This window comes from Camelus bactrianus, chromosome 5 (assembly GCF_048773025.1).
Source record: "Camelus bactrianus isolate YW-2024 breed Bactrian camel chromosome 5, ASM4877302v1, whole genome shotgun sequence".
In the NCBI taxonomy this organism is placed as follows: domain Eukaryota; kingdom Metazoa; phylum Chordata; class Mammalia; order Artiodactyla; family Camelidae; genus Camelus; species Camelus bactrianus.
The window spans coordinates 85,023,957-85,051,264 of record NC_133543.1 but is presented as its reverse complement, the minus strand read 5'-3'; the positions used below and the strand labels follow the sequence as shown (position 1 = coordinate 85,051,264).

At 36.7% G+C, this 27,308-nt stretch overlaps 1 protein-coding gene across 1 annotated transcript in view; it reads right to left on the bottom strand.

Annotated features, from left to right (window-relative positions):
* The window catches only part of TMEFF2 (transmembrane protein with EGF like and two follistatin like domains 2), a 225,950-nt gene that overhangs the window by 32,455 nt on the left and 166,187 nt on the right, over nt 1-27,308 (bottom strand). The window contains exons 6-7 of the mRNA XM_010948700.3: nt 19,123-19,271; nt 18,335-18,394 (exon numbers count right to left, since the gene is read on the bottom strand). Coding sequence (XP_010947002.1) covers nt 18,335-18,394; nt 19,123-19,271 — 209 coding nt within the window. The remainder of the gene's footprint in view (nt 1-18,334; nt 18,395-19,122; nt 19,272-27,308) is intronic.

Genomic DNA, 27,308 nt, shown 5'->3' with positions numbered 1-27,308 from the left:
AAGCGTAAATAAAGGACAGAAATAGACTCACAGACAGAGAATACAGACTTGTGGTTACCAGGGGGGTGGAGGGTGGGAAGGGATAGACTGGGATTTCAAAATTGTAGAATAGACTACACTGTATAGCACAGGGAAATATACACAAAATGTTATGATAACTCACAGAGAAAAAAATGTGACAATGAGTGTGTATATGTCCATGAATAACTGAAAAATTGTGCTGAACACTGGAATTTGACACAACATTGTAAAATGATTATAAATCAATAAAAAATGTTAAAAAAAATTATTTTAAATCGGTAAAAAAAAAAAAAAAAAGAAACATGAAGTAAAAAGAAAGGAAGGAAGGAAACAAAGGAGAGAAGCTACTGTTTCCACAATTTCCACTGGCTTCCAGGGCCCCTGTTACCTGCCCCACTGTTCCCCAAGGAGTTATTCTTGGCTGTCTTTGCTCTCCCCTTACCCCTAAGCTGTGGAGTTCCCCGGCACCCCTAAACTCAGCTTCTGTCTGAGGATTACCACCTCATCGTTTTCATTCCTCTTCTCTCCCGCCCTCCAGCCCCATGTGTTCATTTCTATGTTGATGTCCTCAAACAAGACAGATGAAACCTGACTCAGTATTTTGCCCTCAAATCTGCTCTTCCTCTTTCTGTTTTCCCTGTCACAGAGTATGGAACTATCATTCATCTAAGCAGCCAAGCAAAAAACCTTCACATTTTTCTTGACTCTCCCCTTCTCTTGGCATTCATATCTGGTCGGTTAGCCAATCTGATTCCCTTCAGCTCCTAAATCCAGCCCAAATCTGTTTCTCCCTCGCTGCTGCTAGCACCATCAACAACACTCATGCTGCGCTGTTCTCTGGTGAACGCCACCATGTTCTCATAACTCGTTTTGCCTCATGTTCCTTGCCTCTCCTGCCTGGCCTTCACTTTGCTGCCAGAGTTGCTTTTTTTTTTTTTTTTTTTTAAATAAAAGAACATGACACCATTTCAGATACCTCAGCAACCCCCTGTTGAGCAGAGGGTAAATTTCAACTTTCTTTACAAACGAGAAAAGAGCCTTGACTGAAGCTGTGCACCACTATTTCCATTTGTGCCCCTTTGTTCCCCTTCCTCAGCCTGTACTTCAGCCATTCTAGACTTTTTCCTGAAAAATGCCTGCTTATCCAAGCCTCTTTGCCTTTTCAGATGCTGTTCCCTATGTTTCGAAGGCTCCCTTCTCTTCTCTGCCACCAAAGGAAGCCCCAACTTCTCTGTAACACCTCTGACTTCTCTTATTACCAGTCAGTTATTCCATCATCTTGAATCTCTGCTCTGTTACATCAGCATCTCTGAGCTATACTCTCTTCATTTCTAGAAAGGACTCATTATATCTCCTCCCCAGGCAGGCTGTGAGGAGATAAGACAGCATGTTGTGTATATAATGCATGACATAAAGTCAATGAAAAATAAATCAATTTTTTTCTACTACTTTCTATTATTTTATTTGTACTGTAGCACTCTGAATCCTTTATTTTCTATTTACTGTACAAAGTTATTTGAATAATCATCATTTAGCATGAGTGCTTGCTAGAGAAGCATGGCTCTCCAAATTTACATTTAGAGAGAGGCTTAGCTGTAGTTTGAATCTGAGTTTCCTTATTTCCAAAAAGTCAAAACAAATATTACCAGGATCAGGAAGAAATCGATCAGTTCTTATAAAAAGTTCACTAATTAAAATTCTGCACTGCATCTTCCAGATGAATAGGCTTTGTGAGTCTCAGGTTGTTCTGTTACATCTGTGACTTCGAAGTCTTGGATACCACAGCCTGAGGACCAGGACACTTTATTTCATGGGTGTCACGGTTAAACTCATGTCACTTGATGGTGTCTGAACATAACTGGCATTTTTCTAGGCTTAGAACTTACCATTTTGATGAACTCAGGCAACAATGCTGACCAGAGCAAGAATGATTCCAAAGAGACACTCTGCTAATCTGCTAATAATTTTCAGGATTTTAACATAGTTAGGCAGATTCTGGAGAAAGATACTGGACTCACAGACTGAGCTCTTTAGTCTGTGGCTTTATATGCCATCACTGTAGAGAGTAATGGATGAGACCATTATCTGGAACAGACGTTGAGATCATCTATTCAACATCTGTGGTTTACAGTTAAGAAAACTAATGCTCAGGGAGGTTATGGTCAAACACGGCACCTAACACAGGTCTCCTGGGGATTAATGCACGGCGACAACTAGAATCACGAGCACTTTACATCCCAGTTCTGAGATTTTCCCACCTACGTGGAAGTGCCTCTATTATTTAAAGGTATTACGACCCATTTCACAGGTGTTAGCAGAAAATAATGGAAACAGGTAAAAGGAAAAAAAAGTCAAAGAAGGTAGAGAAAGAATTATACTAGTTATAAGGATTATGACTTTTATACTATGAATAATAGATGAGATGTACCATTGTAGTAAGTTTCTGATGCTGAATCATATTTTCCTACCAAAATTTCTACTTAATTTTTAATTTTGTATATAATACCATATTCCTATGCAGTTGAGTATTGACAGTTTTATCAAAACAGCTTTTCTTTAACCCTTTAACCCTTTCATTTGTAAGGTGTGTTTTTAATCTCTTGGAACTGTTTCCCAAGAGAGAAATATTATGGAGTTTCTAACGAAAGTCATTAGAAGCCAAATTCATTTACCAGAAATTAGATTGAAGTGGAACTTGCAGTAGACACAGGGATCCCAAACATCTTCATTTTCTATTAAGCATGAGAGGACATGGAGCAAAGTAATTTCTTTGCCCTAGAGTAGGATTCCACTGCCTTTTATATATTTGACAGTTTCAAAAACATCCTACACCTTAGTGCTCTAAAAACACAATGCAAAAGGGAAATGACCAATAATAGACATTGGTACATCAGGATAATATGACAAATTGGATGAACTGACAGGCAGGTGATGAATAATTTTAACATGACCCTAAAAATAGTGAAGGGATGTTTGCACGCTGACACTTCTCTAGAGGCAGATGGATACGCATGACCTGAGTTTTCAGACAGGTGTCAGGGATATTGATGGTCGGTGTAGGGATGATCATTTTCTTGGCACTGCTGCAGTAGACAGTTTGCATGATTAATGATACATCTTAGTCTTTTTTTCCCCCTAGGGGCAGAAAGGGATATGAACCTTTGTCACCCCAAGGAATGTAAGAATTCTGCCTGCAGGGTAAGGCAGGAGAGCTTTATTCACCTAAAAGCACCATTTTCTTTTGGGGGGTGAAGAAACAGTAGTAAAATATACAAGCAATCTTGACATATGCGATGACAGGGCTTGGTAGGATGATGGTAACACGTTTCTTATTAACAGGGTTCTATCTCAGGGCACAGGAGTCGGGCACAGATCTGAAAGGTGGAGTGCAGGAAGCCTGGGCTCTGACAAAAAGAAAGCAAACTGCAGCTTTGGGAAGGATCCGATCATATACAGGATTTGAGTGAATATTTAAGAACCACTTTCAAAAGAAATAGTACAAGACCAAGGCAGGAACCAGGAGGTGAGATCATCTTCCTAATGTTTATATTCATTTCAGGTTTTCAGAGACAATTTTCAGATTCAAATCAATTCAATATTGTTTCTAAATGCTAAATCTAGTGAGAAAGGGCTTTTCTTTTCCAAGAATAATACTGTTTGCTCAGGTTTTTAAAATGTCACATAGAACAGTGAATGAACCCAAGGCTCAAAATTAAATACAAAATCTAATAATAGTTTGTAGACGCATTCTGCTAAACCCTGAGTATCCCATCTACTAGAAATATAATGGTAAATAAAGGTAAACGTAAGCTATGGAGGTAAATAAAATACAAATTTTTTTTTCTTTTCTTTTCCTTTTTCACGGAATAAAGGGCAACCATGGAAGTCAAGTTCCAGTGAAAAAAGTGGTGATCAAGGTGATCAAAAAAACAAGCCATCTTTTTCTACAAAAATTTTAAATATAGAATAGAGGCTCATTTATATGAGGGAAAGGGGTAAGAATTTAATCTTCAAGTACACAAGAGCTTACTTAGATTATTTCTTTATTTTCTATTTACATGGAGAGAGGACAAGAGTTACAACTTAATACTGCTCCTCTGCTGGTACTAGAAATGTTTACATTTGCATTTATTGATTAAATTCTCAGTGGGTAAACTCATATCCAAAATGTGGGAATGATGGAGTGTGTCTTATCTGGAATAGGCCTTTAACATTTTAAACTCATAATTTTAACTGGAAACCTGCTACATTCAAATTCTGTGAGAGAGTTCTCTTAACAGGGCTAAATCATATTACCTTAGACGAATACAATTTCTACTTAAATTCTGAAACATTCTATACATGTTGAGTACAATGAACTCTTCCACTAAGTAGGAACATATTGAGAGGAAAAAAATAATCGTTGTAACAATATGAATGGTTGCCCCAGATAGCCCTTGTGCTTTTAGAAAATAGAGCTTGAACAAGGTTTAAGCCAATCAGCAGGGAGCGGAACTACCTGGGGCATAAATTCGAAGCTTTAGACATAGTCAAGGGAAGATGGAGTCTAACAGCCTTGCCATCTTTTTCTTTCTTTTTTTCTTTTTATGGCCCAATTAATAATACACTTAGACACAGAAATAGGAAAATAGAAATCTAGAATCTAAAAATCTTCAGTTTGAATTTTGTTAAAATCAGATCAAATTATGCTATCCAAATTAAAGAATTATTTCAGTCTGGAAAACAAAACTTTCAAGACAACATGGAAAATACGTTAGAATAGGAAGTATCTGTATCCTAAATTTGTGCCAATAATAATTCCTGATAGCTGCATAATGAGTCTCATCTCACGAAGGGCTTTCCAAAATATTCAAAAAAGGCAGAAAATATATAATCTTCATTTTAAAAAGATTCTCAGAGGGGCTAGGAGACTTTCTCGGATTATATAACATTTATAAGTTGAGCGGGTAGGTTTACAATTTAGGTCTTTTGATGACCTGTCCAGTGTGTTTTCAAAACATTTCAGTAGGGAATAAACGAACCATATATAGAATAACATTCAATAAATGGACTATAGATACTTGTATGTTATTTCATTTGTCTGTACCAGAAAGATTTACTTGATTTTTTTAATGACTGACTTTTGGCATAAAACTAATGTAGATGAAAAAAGAATCGCCACCTTTCAGAGACGGTCTTTTTCCAAAAATGACATCATAAGTTTTTCAAAACAGTAACACATATATCTCAGACAATGTATTTACTAACTCCTCCTTCTTAGACATTTTGTTTTGTTCCAGCATAAAGGCCAATGGTACGTATACTCTATGAATAGGTAGGATAGAAAATAGCATTGCTGTGAAAGTTCTTCATTTGTTTCAATACTAACGTAATTACTGTAGCAAAGACTTGCTCATTTATCATTTCCTGTTGTCTTTGCTATTTTTCCAAGTTGTCTCTTAAAACAAATATCCTCATTGTCCTTGTTGCAAAACCAATAACTTTATTTCACTGGGTAGGACAGCAAACTAATACAGCTGGGTTTATTCCCTGTCCCGAGAAAGGTCTGTGCCTGGGAGCCACTAAACAGTCACGCGCATGCCATTGGTGTCCTTCCATGAGGAAGGTGGAGCAATCTAGCTGAGCACTAAGGTGCCATTTAAGAGACATCTTCAGGTTGCCCTTCATTCTCCACTGTGAAGGTTTTCACGAACACCTGAGTTCTAAGCCATATCAAGCATTTTCTTCCATGAACAACACAACAATTTAAGCCTTAAGAATTGCTGTTGGACCCTTCAATAGAATTTAGCCAGGTGGTTTTAAATATATTCCTATGAATCAGTTTGCCAAGATTTATACTGTGGAAGTGCCAGTTAATAAAAAGAATCCTTGAAATGGTTGCTGTTGCCTCCTCAAAGAACATCATTAAAGATCTTTCAAACAGGCAGTGTTTGGCTCAACTATTTAGTCAAAATGTGTAAGGAGTAGCTAATCTGAAAAAAAGATGACACAGCTTTGAACAGAAGCAAAGCAGGGACCTAGGTTATTAGAATGCTGTTTTGGAATATGGAATAAGGTGAGAGGGTGAGAGACCCAATTATAACCAGGAGTCTTTCCTCAGTAACTTACGGTAACGAAGGGTATAACTTCCTTTCTAGCTAGATGCCTCTTCATCATTCTGGTAAGCCTTTTCAGAAACAGATATTCCTCCTTATTTGTAAAACCTTAAAAGGACATTTCTATTTATGGAATGACCATCATTCAAAAACAAGTGTGTATGCTTCAAACAGTGAAATGAAAAGAAACTTGGACTAAGCCGATGATCCTCAATTGAAGACTGTAGCTCTTCTTGGGGCACAGGAGAATTGAGAAATGAGTAGGGAGCCCACCTCTGGACTTCGTAGTGCCACCTGATTTCTAGAACCTGTGTATTGTATACTTTCCTATAATCTCTAACACCATAAAGCAGGGTTTCCAAGCCTTGGCATTTTGGCTGGATAATTCTTTGTTGTAGGGACCTGTTGTATGCATTGCAAGGCATTTAATTTAGTAGCATCCCTGGCCTCCACCCACTAGATGTAACTAGAAACCCCTCTCCCCAGTCAGTCAAAAATGTCTCTAGACATGGTCAAATGTTGCCCTAGTTGAGAACCACTGACACTGGGTAATGGTCAACAACTTTCCCTCAAGTTCATGATTTTTAAACTAAAGTTATATACTTGATTAAAGAATCCTAAATCCAGAAAGACATCATTATAATCTAATCTTATTTTCAAATTCTGCTGATGAGAAAACTGAGTTTCTGAGAGGCTAAATACCTATTTAAGTTTTGATGAGGGAGCTTAGAATAGAGATTAGACTAAGTCGAAAGTTTCTGCATTCCTGTTCCAGGCTCTTTTACCCACAAAATGCTCTTTTCAAGTTACTTGCTCTGAAATTAAGAAGTATATATGAATACCCATATCATGGGAGAATAACTTTGCAGAGAATCCAAAACAATAGTTAACATGCATATAATTTCTAGTTGATTCTGCAAAGAGCTAAGTGATCCTATTCCAATGGTATTATTTTCCTGATATGATGATGACAATGATGATAATCACGATTATAATGAAGATGACAGTGGTTTTCTTAGGATAACATTACAGTTAGCTGTGTTTCCTAAGCACATAGCAATTCACGGCTAACGTTACAGCTGAGAAGCGTATTAAAGGCAGAGAGCAGTGAGCTTGAATGTTAGAATATAGTCCTGATAACCTGCTTGGTAAGTGAGAGTTAATGGTTGTCTATCATTGTGAAAGACTTTCTGCTTACTATTAATTCTTCTACATATAGAGGACAATGTGGACACTTTATTGAAATTACCTTACAGATAAGTGTCCCTGGCCTGCCTGTTGGTTCTTTCTCATGCTTGTATAGCTACATTTCATTAAAAATCAGAAACAAATGCGTATATGCTAACTGTGGGGAAGGTGAGTGTCTGGGGTTTGGGGACAGGAGTGGGATTTGCTCAGAGATTATTTCAAACAACCAGAAACCTTCATCCTCCCTGGGGCTCTTAATTTTTTAATTTATTAATTTTTTTACATGAACATACATATATTCATTTTCATATTCTTTTTCCTGGGGCTCTTTAAATAATAGGAAAAAAACCCAGTGGTGCAAGATTTGTAGAATAATTGTGACAGTACATGAACAGTCAATCTGCAGAAGTGAATCTGGATGTGTACTGCCTGACAAAACACTAATTGCTTGTTGGTTTAAACTCTGTAGACTAATAACATGATCTTTCTGGAATACTTAATTTCTGAAGGACAAATGGAGCTTGTTTTTAGGCTTCATTTTCTGAATGATTTTTAAAACTGTATTCAATTTTTTTTTTTCGTGAAACAGGCATTTATTTCCATTATTAAATGAATGCTCTTGGGAAGGGGTTTTCTGATGTATGGCCGGCACACAGAGCTTTGAGTCTTAAAAAGTGTGAAAGAAAGTTAAAAGCAGTAGACTTTTTTTTAAATGATCTGGAATATATATTACAGGGATATTATATAACACTGTCAAACACTGACTGCATTCACAGTTCTCTGCAGAACTCTCCATCTCATTCTGTGGGAGATAACTAATAAAACAATTCTGTTTGTGTTTTATGAAATGAAACATTAACCATGTCACCATAAAGGATAGTTATTAGCATAAATGCTAAGAATTATTTTAGAATATACCAAAAATATTAAACTTGCTTTCTAAGATTTATTCATTTTTCTTTGTTATTGGTCAAACCTCTTTGGATTATATATTACAGAATGGCTTCCAAAGTTAACTTTGTGCAAAAACTTTTGCAGCCTTCACAATACAGAAGGACCTATCCATCCAAAATGGTTAATATTGATATTCATACCAATATTGTCATTTCTTGGGTGCTATTGAATGAGATCCCAGAGGAACTCAGAAGTGGGGATCGTGGGGCTGCCCCATGCTTTTCCAGAGCACTAGAAGGCCTCAAAGTCATGAATGGCTTCTGGGAGAGCAGGACTCAACTTTACCCTGAATTTACTACATCTAGGAAAATATGTAAATTGGACAAGAACACCCAAAAATGGAAACTTGATGAAGGAGAGTTACATAAGTCAGTAGTGTTAGTGCAAGCTGTAACTATGGGAGACGAAGTCCTGTCATCCAAATGGATTTGAGGGCAAGAGTGTCCCTGTGTATAGCCATGTGCATCAGGCTGTCTCAGCTGGAGGCCTTAAGCATCTAATGAATGTTCACATTCACTGACTTCATTATAATTGGGCTTCTCAATGCATTGGTCAGAGGAACCAAGTCCTCTTGGTGACTTTCTCATTGCAAATCTGTACACAAACACTGAATCTGGTTAATCTGAGTTCACTGGTGAGCAACAGCTTACTCTTAAATTGTTGAAAATTTAGATTTCTGAGTCTACAAGTTCAAGAGCTTTTGTTATGAATTTAGTCAACATCCAGCCCTTGCCCTGTCCTGTCCCAGTCGTCCATCTCTGCTGAATCATCATATCCATGACGTGCTGCCCTTGTTGGTTCTCTGCCCTTGACTAAACCTATCTCTCTGCCCCTAACTTCCAATCACTTCCCGAAACTCACCTGGAACTGTGCTCCATAACTGGCAAGTTCCCCTCTGTCCTCAGATGCATCACTGAAATTCTCATCTCTCTTCTTGCATACCGAAGCACTAGCCTCCCCTGAGAACAGCAAACCCCTTTAGCTTCCTCACAGAGCCATCATGTTCTCTCCCCCTCCTCCCCTGCATCTCAGGACTAAGAGGTGGGGTGGGATGCTGTCCTCCCTGGTCCTCGCCACTATTTTCAGGTTACTGGACCACCACTTCCCTCAGGCCTTATCACTGGTTTTCATACAATTTTATGCCTGGAGTTTGGCTCATAAGTTAGATTCCTCTTGGTTACATCTGAGTTCAAACTAAAAGTCTGAGCATTTTCCAAATGAGCAATTAGAAGGAACAAGCTATGACCCGTGAAACAAGAAATCATGTTTAGAAACGCAGTTTCTCTGAGAGATTTTAGTTTCACAGATATTTTAAAATATTTTTGGCTGATTATGTTTATACACAGTCTCAAATTGTCACGATGTGAGGACTGAATTTTTAATGTGCTTGATAATGTGGGTTCATATATTTGGGGCATGTCAGACTCATTAACAAAAGCAGCAAATCAAAGTGCTCTGGATATTTTGGCTTTTTGGAAATTGCTTGAATCCTATACATTAGTTTTATGGAGCACTATGTGTCTTGAAATTGCACAGAGCATTTGGACATATCCTATTCTTCTTTCGGTTTCACCCCCATAATTATACTACTGTTCCTTAGGAACAGAAATAACACGCTTGAGGTGAAAAGGTAAACCAAGGCGGAGAACTATGTCTCTTTCACCAGTGCTATCTAGCTGTTTGAGCTCAAACGGCTTTTTTCTCTTTGCCTCTTTGCTGAGAAGACTTATTTTTCCATGATGATCAGTTTTTGCTGAAAATATTTGTTCTGACTTTGATGCTCCCCTTAAATTTTTTGCACAAATAGAAATAACATTCTTATATACCACAGTCCCGTGATTTTTGCTCGACACGTCTCCATCACTGTGGTCACCCACTATGTAGGTTTCTGTTAAATGATGAATGTATAGGTCCTTCAAACATATACTCTGGGGTTTAAATGACTAATGTTTAAAGCTCAAATAGAAAAGAAATGTAAGTGTATCATATCATATCAAATGTTAATGTATCATAATCTTACAGTTCTGTCAAATGTTATGTCCTCTTACTAAATTCTTATTTGAATCTCATGTTGTAATAATCTGGTGATCATGTTATTTTAAAATGCTCAAGATACTCCTACCATACATAACATTATGCTGGCTAGAGGAAAACTGAAAAAAATGGCCATGTGAAAAATTTGACATATTGTGCTGAAGACTTATAAATGATAGATGCACAATAAATATTTCTTTATAGATAAATTTTAAAAACCAGCCAAAAAATCTTGCAATAAGTTGTTATATGACTTGGGTAGGGAAAAAATAAACCTCTTGAAATTTTATGGACTCATAAATGACAGTATTTGTATAAGCACTCTGAACACATATGAACAGACCATATCCCATACAATGTGTTATATTTCCCACAAAAATAAATTCTTTTCAGTGGTAAAAACAAAAGGAAAATAGCAGCAATATTTAACTTACTGGTTGCTTGCTAGTGCCTTACATGGCATTTATTAATTCAAACTTCAACCCTTGGAAGTAGGCTTATTATTTCTATTAAACAGATGAAGAAACTGAAGCTCAGAATGGTCAACTATTTGGTTCAAGGTTAAATAATCCATAATAGCATGGCCAGTGTTTAAACTCAGCCCTGTCTGATTTTTAATGACTTTAACCACTAAACTGGCTGCCCACCTTTATGGAGGAGAAAAGTAGGTAAGTAACACTTCATGGTGAACAATTTGTTTCAGGAAGAAGCATTTCAAATAGGAAAAAAGTGCACATAAATGATGCAGGATGTATTTATGAACTGGGGCATAAACACAGAGTTTTCCAGAGTGTCTGGCAGGGCCCAAGGCAACTCTTCAGTAGAAAACCTTCATCTGTATTGCAAATACTACTTCTGTGTTTATCTATAACCATGAACATAACATAATATTACAGATGACTGGCTACATGATTTTATGGGGAAAACAATGAAAGCACAGAAGTTCAAGAGAGCAGGAAAAATTGTGAGTTAGAGTTCATAGAAAGCTTTATGAATTTTGCAGTACTCTGAAGTAACTCCCAGAGGGGAAAATACTCAAATTGAGACACTTTCCCTCAGAAATCTTGAGAAAATCTTGACATCTTAATTCATTTTCTGAGCTTAAATATTCTAGGCTAGTCTGGTGGCACTGTAATAGCCTGGGCAAACATTTTTATTTATTTCACTGTTGATACCAATATTTGTGCTACAAGCTGCTGCCTGCATTTGCTGCTATTTATTTATTTCCTACAGATCAAATTATTGGCCGAGACATAACGTGCTTTTTGGTGAAGTGCTCCTTGTGTTCATGAGCAAATGGAAAAAGCTTCCATTTTAAATGCAGATTTTTGCCACATGACTGAATTAATTCGTGTTGTAAATATGATCTGTAACCACTTGGTATTCATGTCTATATGTGTGTAGTAGAAGAGCAATCGAGGCAAATACATAAATCAAGCAAGTGTCCTATTTGCATGGGTGGGTGGTCAATATGTCAAAGTACTATGTCCAGTTCCAGGTCAACCACTTACCTTCTGTGAGCCTCAACTTTATTTCCCCTAGTATTTGTAACTCCATTTTATTGAGTTGACATTAGAACAAATAAGGTAATATGACTGGATTTTTGTAAAACTATGAAGTATCAAACACACATTTTCTATTAATGTAGGATTACTTGGTAACAAACACTGTTCTCTTTGGCTTCTCTTGTGTATGTGGATAAATAAGAATAAGAACGGAATTTTAAAACCAAACAGTATAGTGCTTACAATATATAGACATAAGTTCAAAGAGAAAACTAACTCTTTGGAGCGTCTCACAGCAATGTGGATGGCATGGTGGAACATTTTTGAATCTGGAACTCACAAGGGGTTAACCTTCAAGGTGCAGAGTGAGCCCTGAAGCCTCTAAGAACGTTAGGTAGTGACATTGCTCCCCTGATCCCTCACCATTCACACTTTGCTGGATTCTGAAATTAGCAATGATGGTTTGAACCTTAGGTCTATTACGAAGTCTTTTTACTTACTCTTCCTGAACCTCCATTTCTCACCTGTCAAATGCATATAATATCGCCCTCACATTTCTGTTGTCAAGACTGAAGGAGACAATATATGTGAAAAGCCTTTGCAAATTGCAATGGCTTCTACAGAGAGCAAGATATTATGACAATTCACTTAGGCTATCTAGATACCCTTTCAAGATGTCAATTTCCTCTTAGTGTGGAAAAATGGGTTGATGGAATAATAATGTGATGGATAGAATTTGGTTTAAATGTGTATTTCTGGCTACTTTCTTCTATATTTCAGATCTGAGCTTACTATTTAAATTGCTTGAAGATAAGGGAAAGATTCCTAAAGAGAATATTTCTTAAAAATTAATCCTGCCTAAATGTTAGAAGAAATAGTGAGTGGCCACAGTGTAATGTGCATCAAGTAGACACATGGACTCCATGAGGTCCTGGACCTAAACTCAGAGCAAGGGGGACCCTGGCTCCCTCCCAAGAGTGGGACTGACTCAGGGGACCCACTTTCTCATTGACAGCTAATAAGAACAGAGGACATTTCTCTTCCCCATATATGGACTATAATCTAACGTACTTTTTATCTTTTCTCAAGCTTTCTGACTGTTCTGCCATCCAATTCCTGTCGAACCCACAGACACATGAGGAAGACAGGCTGAGAGTGTTTGCCCTCGCATCCATTTTCCTCAGTATTCTGTGTTATTTATTTATTTTTTCCAGTTTGAAAATATACAGAAATGTAACGCATTCCTTTCGTCTCCATAGGATCCCTGTCGTTGAGTTATACGTATTTTAATGCTATGCTCTAGAATGTTATCAAAAATTGATTTAAAAAAAAATCTCCAGCCATATGAAGAGCCTCTTGATATTTTATAAAAATCACTGTTGAAGATACTATCCGTTCCATATTTTCCGGTGATGCTTTAGAAAAAGGTCTATGCTAAATATTTCCTTTCGGATTTAGTGCTGAAACTTTGTCTTTGCTCTCTGAACTGATCATTTTTATCAGACAATGAAAAACCTAAGTTCCATTTTAACAGAGACCTTGGCTAATATGTTCATCTTTGTAAAGCCCAGGACAGTAAAGTGCGTATAGCAGGGACTCTGAAAATATTTGTTGAATGAATTGATTCAGTCATAACTTCTCTTTTTATATTGGTTGCGAGGAAGCTTAGAGCTAAATGCAGTAACTATAAAAATGTTGCTGACATATTTATTTTCCTCAACAATTCTGCTTTTATGTTTTCAATTTCTCTTTAAACAATTTCATTGAATATATTTTAACTATAAGCCCTGCAGATACTTTGGAAACTGGTACAGAGTGTCATTAAAAAAATACATTTTATTTTCTAGATGATAAAAGGCAAATTGGTTTAACTTCATGATTGTTATGTTTGTTTGTTTTACATCGAATAACTTATAAAATTAAGTACATTTTTGGTGGAAAAATATATAGCCACTTTTATGAAGAACGATCAGACTTTTAGACAGAAAAGCAGCACGATCAGAAAATACACACACCAGATGAAGAAAAACAAAATTGTTGCACTTCATTTTTTTTTCCCATTACAAAGACATGAGGGCCATATATATATATATATATATATATATATATACACACATAAAAGAAAATGTTGCAAATTTCAAGAGGTCTAAAATATTTGCTATATTAAAAACTTCCAGAAGGAAAGTTTAATATTAGCATTTTGAAGCAGTGGAAATCCTTGAAAGCCCTAGCTCTGTGGTTTTGTATAATTGTGTTCTCTGAACCTTTCTGCAAGTGAAGAGAAAGCCCTAAATCTAAGCCTGTCTTAGACTGATGAAGGGAGAATAGCATTAAGTGGCTTGTTTAGCTCATCAGACAGGGATCCTGTCTGCCTTGAAACAAAGAGATCCAAAGCTCTTGATTCAGGACCCGCTTATACCTTAGGTCTCATTAAAGTAGAGAGGGCAGAATAGAGACCAAAGTCAGACATAATCAGAAAGTAACACTGGCAGGGATTGATCTGGCAAGTTCTTTGGTTTCCTAGTGTCCACTTCAGTAACATGCCTGCAGGTCACAGAATTCACAGCTCTACTTAAGTTCAGTCACACTTTAGTTTTATGGGAAGCATGGCTTTCTTAGTTTGCTTTTTTTGTGTGTGTGTAAATCAGCCCCTACTCGTCCTTCCTTGGAGTCTTTCTTTTTAAAGTGATACCAAAAGGAAAAAAAAAAAAAAGAGAGAGAGAGAGATGCAGCATACTTATTTTTAGATTCAGGCTTTCTTTAAAGTATATTTTCATTTATATAATCAGAAATATGTGTTCTTGTATTAATAGCGGCAAGGTAGGCTCAAAGGGAAAAAGGGGAGGAGGCTAAAAGTTTTTAACCTACAGTATTAAGGACATATGAGGAGAAAATGAGAGCACGTTAAGATCTGTACTTCCCTCTGGTGGGAGAGTGCATGACTGTTTTACAAGGGAAGTGACTGACATTAACTTAGCGGTGAGCACATAGCAAACTTCTAGGAACATGAGTCACACAGTTCCAGTTTTCCCTCCTTAGGGAGTTTTGAGCATGTGAAACAGGAATTAAGAGGGCAATGATACACTGAGTCTCTATTTGGTTCCTTTTACTGTTTGCAAAGTATGTTTCCCAAAATTCAGGAAAAATGCAAATAACGATTGGACGCCTGGAAATGTTGAGGGGCGTGACTGTTATTTAAATGATGTTTAAAAAGGGTCCATATTATATTTTTATAAGATCATCAATAGAGATAAAGACATCTAAATTAAGTCCAGGGAAATTTTAAAGTGTGTAATCAATGTTTAATTAGAAATTGCAAGCTTCAATTGACATTATCTTTGTTCCTGTCTTAAATTAGGATGTCAACAAACATGTATTTTTAAATTTTACTTTTGTCTCAAAAGTTTTTCTATGGGACTTACTAGATAAACTTGATGTCAGATTAGAAGATCTTGGACAACACTGAGTGTCTGAATAGCTTTCATTTGCATGTATTTAAAAACACATTCTCCCATATGACCCAGGAATCCCACTCCTAGGCTTGTATCCAGAAGGAAGTCTACTTCAGGATGACACCTGCACCCCAATGTTCATAGCAGCACTATTTACAATAGCCAAAACATGGAAACAGCCTAAATGTCCATCAACAGGTGACTGGATAAAGAAGAGGTGGTATATTTATACAATGGAATACTACTCAGCCATAAAAACCGACAACATAATGCCATTTGCAGCAACATGGAGAATGTCATTCTAAGTGAAGTAAGCCAGAAAGAGAAAGAAAAATACCATATGAGATCGCTCATATGTGGAATCTAAAAAACAAAAACAAACAAACAAACAAAAACAAAGCGTAAATAAAGGACAGAAATAGACTCACAGACAGAGAATACAGACTTGTGGTTACCAGGTGGGTGGAGGGTGGGAAGGGATAGATTGGGATTTCAAAATTGTAGAATAGACTACACTGTATAGCACAGGGAAATATACACAAAATGTTATGATAACTCACAGAGAAAAAAATGTGACAATGAGTGTGTATATGTCCATGAATAACTGAAAAATTGTGCTGAACACTGGAATTTGACACAACATTGTAAAATGATTATAAATCAATAAAAAATGTTAAAAAAATAAAAACACATTCTCCAGTTCAATAAAGACATAAGATAGGAAACAATGTCAATTAAAAACATTGACACTGAAGATCGGAGCTCATCTGTTGGAAACCAAACTCAAATGTAAAATTTTTTTGGAATAAAAATTCAACTCCCCAACTCTTTGAAAATTAGCAAACTATTAATATGCAATATGAATAATATTGAGAGAGTGATCAACTCCATTGTGATATTTATTGGTGCAATTTTATAAATGCACACATATTTGCATATTGATGCTAATCAACTTGAAGAGTTCTTTGTTTCAGGGGCAAAATTCTCAGGGAGAGGCTTGATTTTCCTAGGAGTCCAATGATGGATGATTCAATGGAGGAGATATTCATAAAATTTACATTTTTGAAGATTTTTTTTCCAAATGAATCACTTTGTAAAATGGGTTTAATAAAGGTATTTTAAGTGCAATTAGTAAGTTACTCCTTGTATAAAAGTGAGATCCTTGTGAAATCTACAAATATTTTAGGCTACAGTAAAATTAAGTATCTCAGGTAGTGACCTAAAATACCAAGATAGAGCTGTTATTTGTAATAAAATATAGAATTTATCTTGGTATCATTTAAAACTTAAAATATATACTATTAGTTTCAGACCTTAATTTTCCATTATTATCTTTTATTACTTTTAATATTTTCCTTTGGATCAGCATATTCCAAAGTGCATTCTTGGTATCACTATTATTGCAAAATGTGTCACAAAAAATGTGTTATCCATCAAGTAAGTTTGGTAAAAGCTACATATTATTAGGAATTATTCATAATTATTTTAGATGTAATAATGATATTATAATTTTATTTAAAAAGAATTGATCTTTTAGAGATGCAAGCTAAAGTATTTGTGAATAAAATGATGTAATTTCCTGAATGCATTTCCACATATTTTGAAAGCGGGGAAAGATAAGCGTGGGGATGGGACTAAGTTAGCCATGAGTTGATATTCCTGAGTTTGAGCAATGAGAACATGTGGGTTCATTATACTATATAGCCTACCTTTATGTGTATTTTGTATATATTAGAAATTCTGCACAATAAAACACACACAAAAAAAACATTAAATAAACAAAAGATGCATATCTCTTAAAATGCTTACAGTGCACAGAAGAGCTATGAGGAGTTCTGGGTAAAAAATTCATTTGTTTATCTGGGCTCTTCCCAAACCTATTGATCATGGACTGTTCTTCTCAAGGCACACCTAGTAATCTCACTCCTGGACACTCAGGAACAGCTCTACAACGTCCACAGAGAACTCATGTTTTTTCAAGTATCTTCGTCCATGATAATTCTAGGCTTCTAGCACATGGAAAGTTTTATCTACATGTTGAAAATCATTAAGATAAAAACAGAAAATTCAAAATAAGATTCCTTTTGTTATTTTCAAATTCTGAGAGGTTTGCGGTACCTAGAAATAAGAAATATGATTGACTTTTTAAAATTTCATCGAGATTTATTACGTATATAAATATAATGGCAGAAATATTGTTAATGGAAATGCAAATTCAGAAAGAGTGAATAGTAGTCCATATTTCAAAAGATAAGCCATTTTTGATTGAATATTAGCCATAAATCTAGTTAGAAATGTTTAATAGCTAAATGGACACCTTTTATAAAGTACTACATATCATTATCAACCTCAATAATTTTATTTTTATTATATTATATTTTTATCTTAAGTTTCTATAAAATTTAAGAATCTGTTAAAATCTTATTTGAACACCCACAAATTATTTCTCACCCTAGGAAAATTATATTAAGCAAAAATATTCCTCAAAATAATATTCTATAATTGCTAAATGATTTACATTTCCACATAAAATGCTTTATAATTTTATGTGTCAGAGCTATATTTTAGTTTCTAAGTAAATTAAAGAAATTTATCATTTTTAAAATAAATTATCCATCTTTTTAACTTTGCTTCTAAACAGAGACAGCCTGTATTGCTATTTATAGCTATCCTTTCTTTTTAGCTTTTTTAGAGACTAGCAAACTTTTTTATTGTTGACTTTTATAAAAATTCAAACAAGAACATTTGCATTTATTACATCATACTGCCAAAAATTGCATTAATTTCCACCGATGCCCGTTAATTTGATAAATGTTTTGTCATTTGTACCATTTGCACTGTCAAAACAAGTTAATTATATCTTACTGACATTTTTGACAACTGCTTTAACTATGGTAAAAAACAATTGTGTCTTATTTGCTTTAACAAAAATTAAATCTTGCCTGTTGAAAGTCTGAACTAAGCAAGAGAAGACGAGCACACGTCAGAAGTCTTGCCAGCTCAATTTAGGATCAGTGGTAAACAGTGATTCCCCAGGACTCTTTAATAGGAGTGCTCGTATTTTGTAGTAGAAAATATTACATACCTGCATAATCTGTTCTTGCATAATGCCCATCTTCAGATTTAGTAGTGGTAGTTGTGTTATCTGTGTTAAAAATTAACAATAAAGATTGATTAGCTGTTTCCTAGATATTGTCAAACATATTCTTCTAACAGTATCTTCATTACAATTAAGGAATCTTCACAACTATACTTCAAAGCCATCTGTATTTAAAGCAGATTTACAATGTCAGTTTCTGATTGAGAGTGAACACTAGAATGATACAGGCTTTCTAAAGTTTAGGGCAAGGAGAAGGTTCACAATTATAACTGAGATAAGCTGGGTAAAAGAATAACAGGTCAAAAACCAAGAAAACGTTTTGTTTCTGAACAAGAAGCAAAATAGAACATTCTAGTACATCCTGCTTTTAAAAATGTACTGGAAGTATTTCTTTTGAACCAATGCATAAAAATAGTGTGATTGGCTTTTGATTTCAAGGTGGTCTAATAAATCTTTAGATTGTTTGCTAAAAATGATTTTCCATTTTTTTCCCCCGTGCAAGGAGAATGTCTGCTATTTCCTGAATATTGGCTTCTGTGTTGAGGGCATTGTGACGATACAGCCACATTACACAGGAAAAAATATGGATGGCTGCCAATGGCCCTCAAACTCCAGTAATCACCACAACTGCTACAGTAAATTTTACTATCCGTTATAAATCAGAATTGTCTTTCCAAAATGAAATAGCTGCCTAATAAGGAGTTATCGCCACTTTTCATTTCTACACAAAGACTAAAGACATTTTTGGAAATGAATTTTGGTGTGAACATTACCTTGACATCGACCCAACGACATGACTTCAATTTTCTCCTGTTTCTGACATGATGCTTCTTTGATTTGACATGCATTATCATAAGATTTCCCATCAGAAGCACAGAGGGGATTGAAGTTGGTTTGAGAACAGTCAATGTTGCACACACACCTAAAGGAAGAGAGAAATAAAAACATGTAACCACATTATAAATAAAACACAAAGTGGAGGAATTGCTAGGTGGGCAAAATGCAAGTTGGTAAAATCGGACTGTCCTTCTGGGGAAGTTCCTTCACTCCTCCACCGGAGATGAAAAGAAACACAGAACTAATCGAAAATTATTCAAAAGACTGAGCAATAGATGAAAATTAGAAGGGAAAACTCAGAAAATAATCATCGGTTAATCTCTGCCACTGGAAATTTTAAAACATGTACATAAACTTCCATGCTGATGCCTGCAGAATTTGAACAGGCTGAAGAAGCCATGAAACTGCTTTACAATTTCCTCAAATGAAATCTGACTGTGTTACTTCTTTTTCTCAGGATCTTCGAATGGTGAAAGCTCAAGGAAAATGATTCAGAGGACATTTAAAAGAAGGTACACAAGGACATTATTTGAAATGCAATCAGGAGTTAAAGTTCTTTAGCATACACGAGGATGCACCTAAGATGTGCTAAACAGCAGTTTTCAGTGGTCCTTAACATTTTGAGGATACCATCAAACCCTTTGAAAATCAAGGAAAAGGTATGGATCACTCCCTAGAAACTCCTTTACTCATATAAACAACCTTGCATAATATTTTAGGGGTTTCATGGGCCGCTTGGAGTCTGTCCCATGGAGCCCTTTCCCATATACATAAGACTCTTTTTTCTAGTTTCAGTTTTAAATAATACGTTGATTATCACTCATGATTTTAATTGTTTTCTAATAGAGATTAAAAAATTTGGTGAATTAATGAAACTTAGGTCTCTTGAATTAAAAGAATTAGATATTTTAAAGCAAGCTTTTTATGATTTCTCCTATGTTCTTATAATTCTCTGTATTTTACAATCTACTTCGTCACTCAGAATTTTGTGTTTATGTGTGCAAATATGTTACTACCTTCGAACATAAACTCCTATTTTAAATTTTTATTAATATTTATATTACTTTTCTAAATAGATGATATGCTTCTCGAGGTGGTGAGCCACACACTTTACTTCTGTGTGTCTTACTTAGAACTGGGTGTGGAATATAATGATAACAGTAGCAAGCAGCTTACCGCATGCTGGGCTCTTAACACGCATTGCTTCCTTCAATCTTCACAACAGCCATTTTATAGACCAATGATATTACATAAGGTCAGAGAGCTAGTAATTGTGGAACAAGGACCCCCTACAGATGTGTTAAAGTAAAATACAACTCCTTTCTTCTCACCACAGGCTGTGTATTGGAATTTCCAGGAAAATTTTTAAACATGGCCATTTATAAGCAGGTTTCTGGGCCTCCGTAAATCTGGGGGGAAAGCCTAGAATTCTGTATTCTGAAGCAGTCAGCCTGGCACCAGACTCATTTCCTGGGAATCACTGCTTGATCAGTTTGTTGATTGAGTGAGAGAAAGTTTGTCTACACACCAGTGCTTCTCACAGTGTAGGCTTTAGACCATCTGTATCAGAATTACCTAGATCTCTGTTAAATATGCTGGCAAAAAAAAATGTGCTAGTTTGCTTAATTTTTTTGGGGGGGGGTAAGAGAATTGCTTTAGTTACACTTGGTTATTTTTAATATTTCCCTTATTTAGGAACAGATAGGACAGATGGTAACCATTTCTATATGCTGAAGTCATTGAGAGTGGTGTTCCTACCTCAGCTGTGATGTTCTATATGATGACAGCTACTGGGATCACGACACTGCTTCCTCAGCTCATTTTTGGCATCTGAAAATTCTGAGATCAGGAGCTCCTACGTGCTCAAAGAACTTTTGGTCCTTTTCATAAGGGATTTGGAGAAGTGACTGTAGATCAGGCTGGTTCTTCTTAACCGTTCGTAATAAATAAAGAGAGGGGGCTGACTTTTTGTATTTTTAAAAAGATAGCTTCATTGACCTGGAAGCCAGTTTAGGTTTTGACTGTTGTTGTGCTAGACTCTAGGGACCACCTCCTTGAAAGACAGTGAAGTAATTATCTGTTAAGCAGCGACAAAGCAGAGAGAAAATTGTGTGAGAATCTCTGTCTATCTAAAGAGTAAATAATGTGAGATATCAAGGGCTTTGCAGGTTTCTCCAAATTGAATCCAGAGAAATTCAGGGATGTACACTATATATAATCTTGACCAAAAAATAACTGGCAGTTCAGAAATCCGTTTGGTATCATAACAAAATGGTGAAATGAGAATAGTGATGGAAAGAGAAAATTTGAACTGAATTGGCCAGATTCAATGTTTCAGTGGAAAATTCACTTAAGCCATAGCACCAAATTAAACAATTGTTCAGGATATCTTACAAGATCCTCCTTTTCCAATTTTCTAAATTTTTTTTTTCAATTTGACCTATCTGATTTTAGACCCACAGACTTTTTGCTGCTAACACCTTCTTCCCTTTTCTTTCCTAGCAACACTCGTTCAGGGATCTCCTTTCAAGGTTTGTTTCCCCTTTGGAAATTCTTCATTCTTGCTGCCTCTAACAAAGCCTTTCAGGAAATGGCAAAGAAAAAAGTGCAGACATTTGGCATTTCTATTCTCATCTCAAAAGGAGGACCTAGATTCATTCAGGTGAAAGTAAGATGTAGTTTTGCTGGGATATAAGCTTCATGAAAGCAGGATTATACTTATCTCTTTCTCTACCGTATAGGGTCATTATACTTCCCTCCTTCCTCCCTCCTCTTAGGGCCTTGCATATATTAAAGAAACGCATAAGTATCATAAAAATTTTTGCTCAAGAATTGGAAATTAGAAGTCTATGGTGAATATTTTTCTTTCTTTGATTGTGGAAGAAGCTTCAATGATTTGCTGAAAAGGCTTAAAAACTATGTAGCTCAGGGAAAGAGAAATGCTGTGACTGGCTTACCAAGATTTACCATCTCTGTGTTTATGGAAGACCAATGAACTTTGATTGTATGATCATTCTTTACTATATATATATTTTTTGTACCTAAGTTTATTAGGCTTTATTAGTTAGAAAACCATGCAAGATTCCAGAATCATGGTCTCAAACTCTAAGTCCATCTTGACTTTTATCAGCAGTGGCTAAATCATCTTTGTGTTCCTTGCCCCGTACAATACCTTGCACACACTAAACTTGTAGTAACTGTGGGTTTAACACATACACAAGTGAAATGAATGAGTACAAAACATGATTTTATATTTCTAAAGAAAAGATAAAATTAATACAAATTCCTATCACTCTGCTGACATAAAAACAGATACAAGATAGCTAAATAATTTTATTGGCAAATATTAAATGTCCTCTCTGAGATCAAATGAATATTCAGTTGAAGCTGAGGATAATGATAATAATAATAATTTATTTAATGACAGTGCCTGTCCTAGTGCTGCATACTTGATATGCTGTTAGCCCTTTCATCCTTCCATCTCTATGAGGTTGTTCCTATTACTCTCTCCATCTTGCAGAGAAGAAGATGTAGGCTCGGAGAAGGACACAGCTTGTATGGGGAAGAACCTAATCTGAAATGTAGGGAGTCTGATGCCAGAACCTGCACTGTTCTATGTATTGGTCAGTACAGTGAAAAACAAGATAGACCAAAATTCCTACTATTAACTAATTAAAGGAATACTTTGGATGAACAGGGCTTGAAAAAACAAGACTGTGTCTACTTTTGGACGACTTACCATGATTTTATGAATTTATATCACATTGACTCAGTCTCTGTCTTCCCAAACAAACGATCCAGGCTTTTTAGTATCATAGTATCATAGGAATGTATCAGAGAATGTTAGGTTTAAGGTATTAAAATGTGTAACTGATACGTATTAATCTGACTATTTAAGGCATCAATTGTTCAGAATATTTTATCCTTAACAAAACTCTATATAAAGTTGGCTCCACAGAAAAACACATTTAGACAGACACACACTTACACATAAATACACTCCAGCTGACTCTACTGAAATTACAAAATTACAGTGTTTTAGCGCTAAATCTTTTCTAAGTCTCTGCTTCAAAACTTCTAAAGATTCTGGAATTTTTGGAAGTTCGCATTCATGGAGCAGCAGGGTTTTGTGTGTTTATACGAGTGAATGAATTTGTATGTGTGTGTGTGGAAATCGGGCTCACTGGTGGCATTTACTACATTGTTAATGTGCCTATTATCCAGTTCATATCTTCACTTTTCTGCAGCCTTCTCAAGGGCAATGTGTCTTTTTTTACCTTTGACTTCCTGGTACTTAGTACAGTGCATCATAGCAAGACTTCAATAAATGCTTGCTAAATGAATTACTGAGATAGTGGTGAGATGGATTTGAAAAAAATTAAAGAAAACAGTCATTGTCTAGACATTAACACACGGGAGAGAGACCCAGTGATGTGTTCAGATACACTCTCACCTAACTTTGTGCTACTTGGCACGTGGAATCTGTAAGGAAGGAGAAGGACCTTGAACGACTAAGGTTCACCTTCCTCCTTTTATTTGTGTCTACCCAGACAAAGGAAACGGAGGCTCACTAGCCCTTAGTGGCTTTAATGACATGGAATTCCAATTATAAAAAAAGAGATGTTTTCCCCAGCCAGGTTACTACTTATATTCTATGGTATTTGGGTGCAATTTTTAAGAACCAATACAATTTGAACATGGTAGTGACTTGTCAGTTTAGTGCTGTTTCAAACCATTGAAAAATATAAGGCTCTGATAAAAAGGTGACAGAATTATCATATGGTGTAACAGAGAAACTGCAGGTCACTCTGCTTTTGCAGTTTATGTAAATTAATCCAGGGTTTTTCTTTCTATGGAAATGAAAGACGAACATTTTTAAAAACAGAAACTATCCCTTCTTCACTGCATTTGGCAAATAATTGCGTTATTATTCATTCTGAGAGGAGTAACTAGTTAATTACAGCGTGCCACAAGTATTTTATGTGAGCCAAGGATTTGTAAGGCTGAGGACTGCATGGATGCCTTTCAGGTTTTTTTGTGTTTTCTTTTCTTTTCTTCTTTTTTTTCCAACCTATCTCAGTCTTTTGACACTTTGACACTGCGATTACATAGATCTCTTTTCTTCTAGGCTACAAAGAAAAAGAATCAGCCTTCCTTGAAAATAATAATTTCAGGGGTCTCTATGTGGAAATACTCCCTTCTGAAAATCCTTCAAAGAAAATTAACATTGACTGAAAACCTTAGCTCTCTGAATTAAAGAAAGAAGAGAAACATCCAGTCATTTTAAAAGACCACTTGATGGATGAAGAATCTAAATTATAGGAAGTGAAAGGTGGTGTCTAAGACAACTCACATACATTTATAATTATCTCATGAATTTCTTTTGGGGGGTTGACTTTAATTGAGTTCCCTGCCTCTCTTGAAATGCCTCTTCCAAGGATGTTTTGAAATGAGTTAAATAAGCCTTTGCCAGGAATTTAAGAATGCCTCATCATCCACCAGAGTGTGAGGATGCAAACACTGCCAGGGAGCAGATTACTTATTCATGTGTCTGGTTTGTGGCTGCCCTCTAATTTCCCTAGATTTTGTTTCCTCTTTTAGACATGCCCGTCACTTATTCCTCTCCCACGTTCCCTGATTTGGTGTCCATTCAGAATTCTGACTATACCACATTCCTAAGCAGGTTTGAAGCACTCAGTTGCACGGCAGGGAGGGTGGTTGTCGGGGTTGTTTTGGACCTTGACTGGGTTTTCTCCCTTGAGCTCGTGTGTCTGTAGGGTTGTGATTGCAGACCACTTCTGGCCTGGCCAGGAAACGAGGTCAGAGCTACTGTCAGTGTCTCCGTCACGCCTGGAATGGATGAGCTGCCTTACGCTAGTGACAGTGAAAACAGTGTGTACCTTTCATTCAAGACTCTTGTGATACTGTAAACACATTTATTCATTAATATTCATGTCACTTCTTTGGATGGAACTTGATTCTAAGTATTTTACATATAAATAAACTACAGTTCAGGAGCAACTGCATTTGAGGAAAAAATGAAGTAAGAGATGTGAAAATTTATTGAAAAATTAAACTCTCTATATAAAGGATGGAAAAGTATTGACTGAAAGGTAAGACTAGGAAGTCTGCCCTGTTGTTACTCAGGTGACATACGTGAACTTGGGTCAATATATGTATATTTTTTCAATTTGAAAAGGACAACCCTTTTTGTTTTGAAACCGAGAAGGAAGGAGCAATGCCTTTCTCCAGACATGCTACCCAGGACTGCAGTGATGTTATCCAAGGGGGACCAGGCTTCTCCTGTACGTGGAAAAAGTTCAGTTGCCATTAATATCTATCTCTTTGTAAGGAGTAAAGCATAGAAGTTGGCCTATTAGATGGAAAGTTCTTGGGAATATTGGGAAAAAGCCTAGGACAACAGATGGCCGGTCAATGGGTATCTGAACAAAGGGAAACTTAGCTGAGAAACCCTTCCCCCGGTGATGTCATAACTTTCAAAAACAGAATCACATATTTAACAGGAGGAACAATTTCTGGGAAGTAGACTGATAGCTATGTACTAACATAATGTCTAAAATAATAAAGGTAGATGGCACGGAGACTAGAGCTTGAAGTTTTGCATCAGACCTGTGTTTGGGGCTTGATCACTTACCAGTTGTATTGGCATTGGGCTAGTTTTTTAATTTCCCCAAACCTATGAAAACGGAGATGCTCACTCAGGGTTGTAGGGATTAAGTGGAATAATGTACATAAACTGCTTAACAATGTTTCTAGAAGTTGTAATCACCCAGTAAATATTGGTCATTGTTAACTTTTGGTTTAGTGGTTTTAAATCTTAAATTGTCCTCACCCACTAAGACTAAGAGATTTCCCAAATCCAGTGTGTGTAAGATTCACCATGAGAAATTCTGATGCAATACACCTGGGATAGGACTCAGAAATCAGCATTTTAAGCAAGTCCCTTAGCTCTTTCTAGGGCAGAGAGTTGGCACAGCCTACTGAGAAATCTCAGTCACATCCTTTTTCTCTCTCTTTCATTCCAATAAGGAGTTTAATATTTTTGTTTAATATACATGCTTCAGTGATATGCATTCCTCCGCATGCTGCAGGTGATACACGTGTGGTGCCAGGTGACAGAGACAGGTGATTAAATGCAAGGATCCAAAAACATCACTGGTGGAGCAGTCAGCAGAACTGAGTCACCAAGTAAAGCCAAGATGGAGTGGTCAGAAAGAGGATGCAACTCTGGAGGAGACCCTGCGCCAGGCACTTAGCTCTAACATCCACGTGACTCCCAGGTTTAATGCTCACAACATAGGGGGGAAAACATGGAAACTGAAGTATCTTAAAAGGATGGGTAGGAGGGAACTGAATGACATGGGGAAATGTGCAGAGGCGGACCGTGCACGGGACTCTAGGCGGATCAGGAATAAATCAGTGCGATTGAAACGAACTCTTGCCAGTAAGAGTGGCAGAGTACAACACTCTGTGGACGGACTGTAAAGGGCCTCAATTCCAGTCCAGAGAGTGGTCTTTATCTTCTAGGCAGTGGGGAGTCCTGAAAGCTTTCTGAGCCCAGGGCGATGAGAAGGTCAGCATGATGAAGGGGGTGCTTTAGGAATATTAGCTTGCAGTGGAGTGCGGGTAGAGGGACCAGTGACCGGTGTCGCCGTCCGCTGCAGGGACTAACGAGGGAAGCTCGGAGTGAGGCGTGCTCTCTAAGAAGGAAAGGAAGAATCAATCGGGCTTAGAGGCTTTATAGTTAAGGCACATTGCAGCAAAGTGCTAGGGCGCAAATGTCACCCCCCATGCTTTTCCTGCGCTACCCTTTCCTGCTTTATTTCCTGACCTGAGTTCTGTTCCAAATCGGAAACTTGGGAGAAGACCAGCCAGGCTCAGGGAGGCAGCTGCGTGTGGGACTCGGGAAGGCCTTCTTTCCTCGCCTGGGAGGGAGAATTTCCTTTCCTCTGCTACTGCGACGGAGGCAAATGGGGCTCTAGCATGATGGCGATATCCGCGGTTTAGAGAATTGCTCCTTGTGCTAATGTCTACCCCGTCTGATTCCAGGACGGACTGAAGACGACTGCGGCAGCGGACGCGTTGTTAGTGCCGCCGTCGC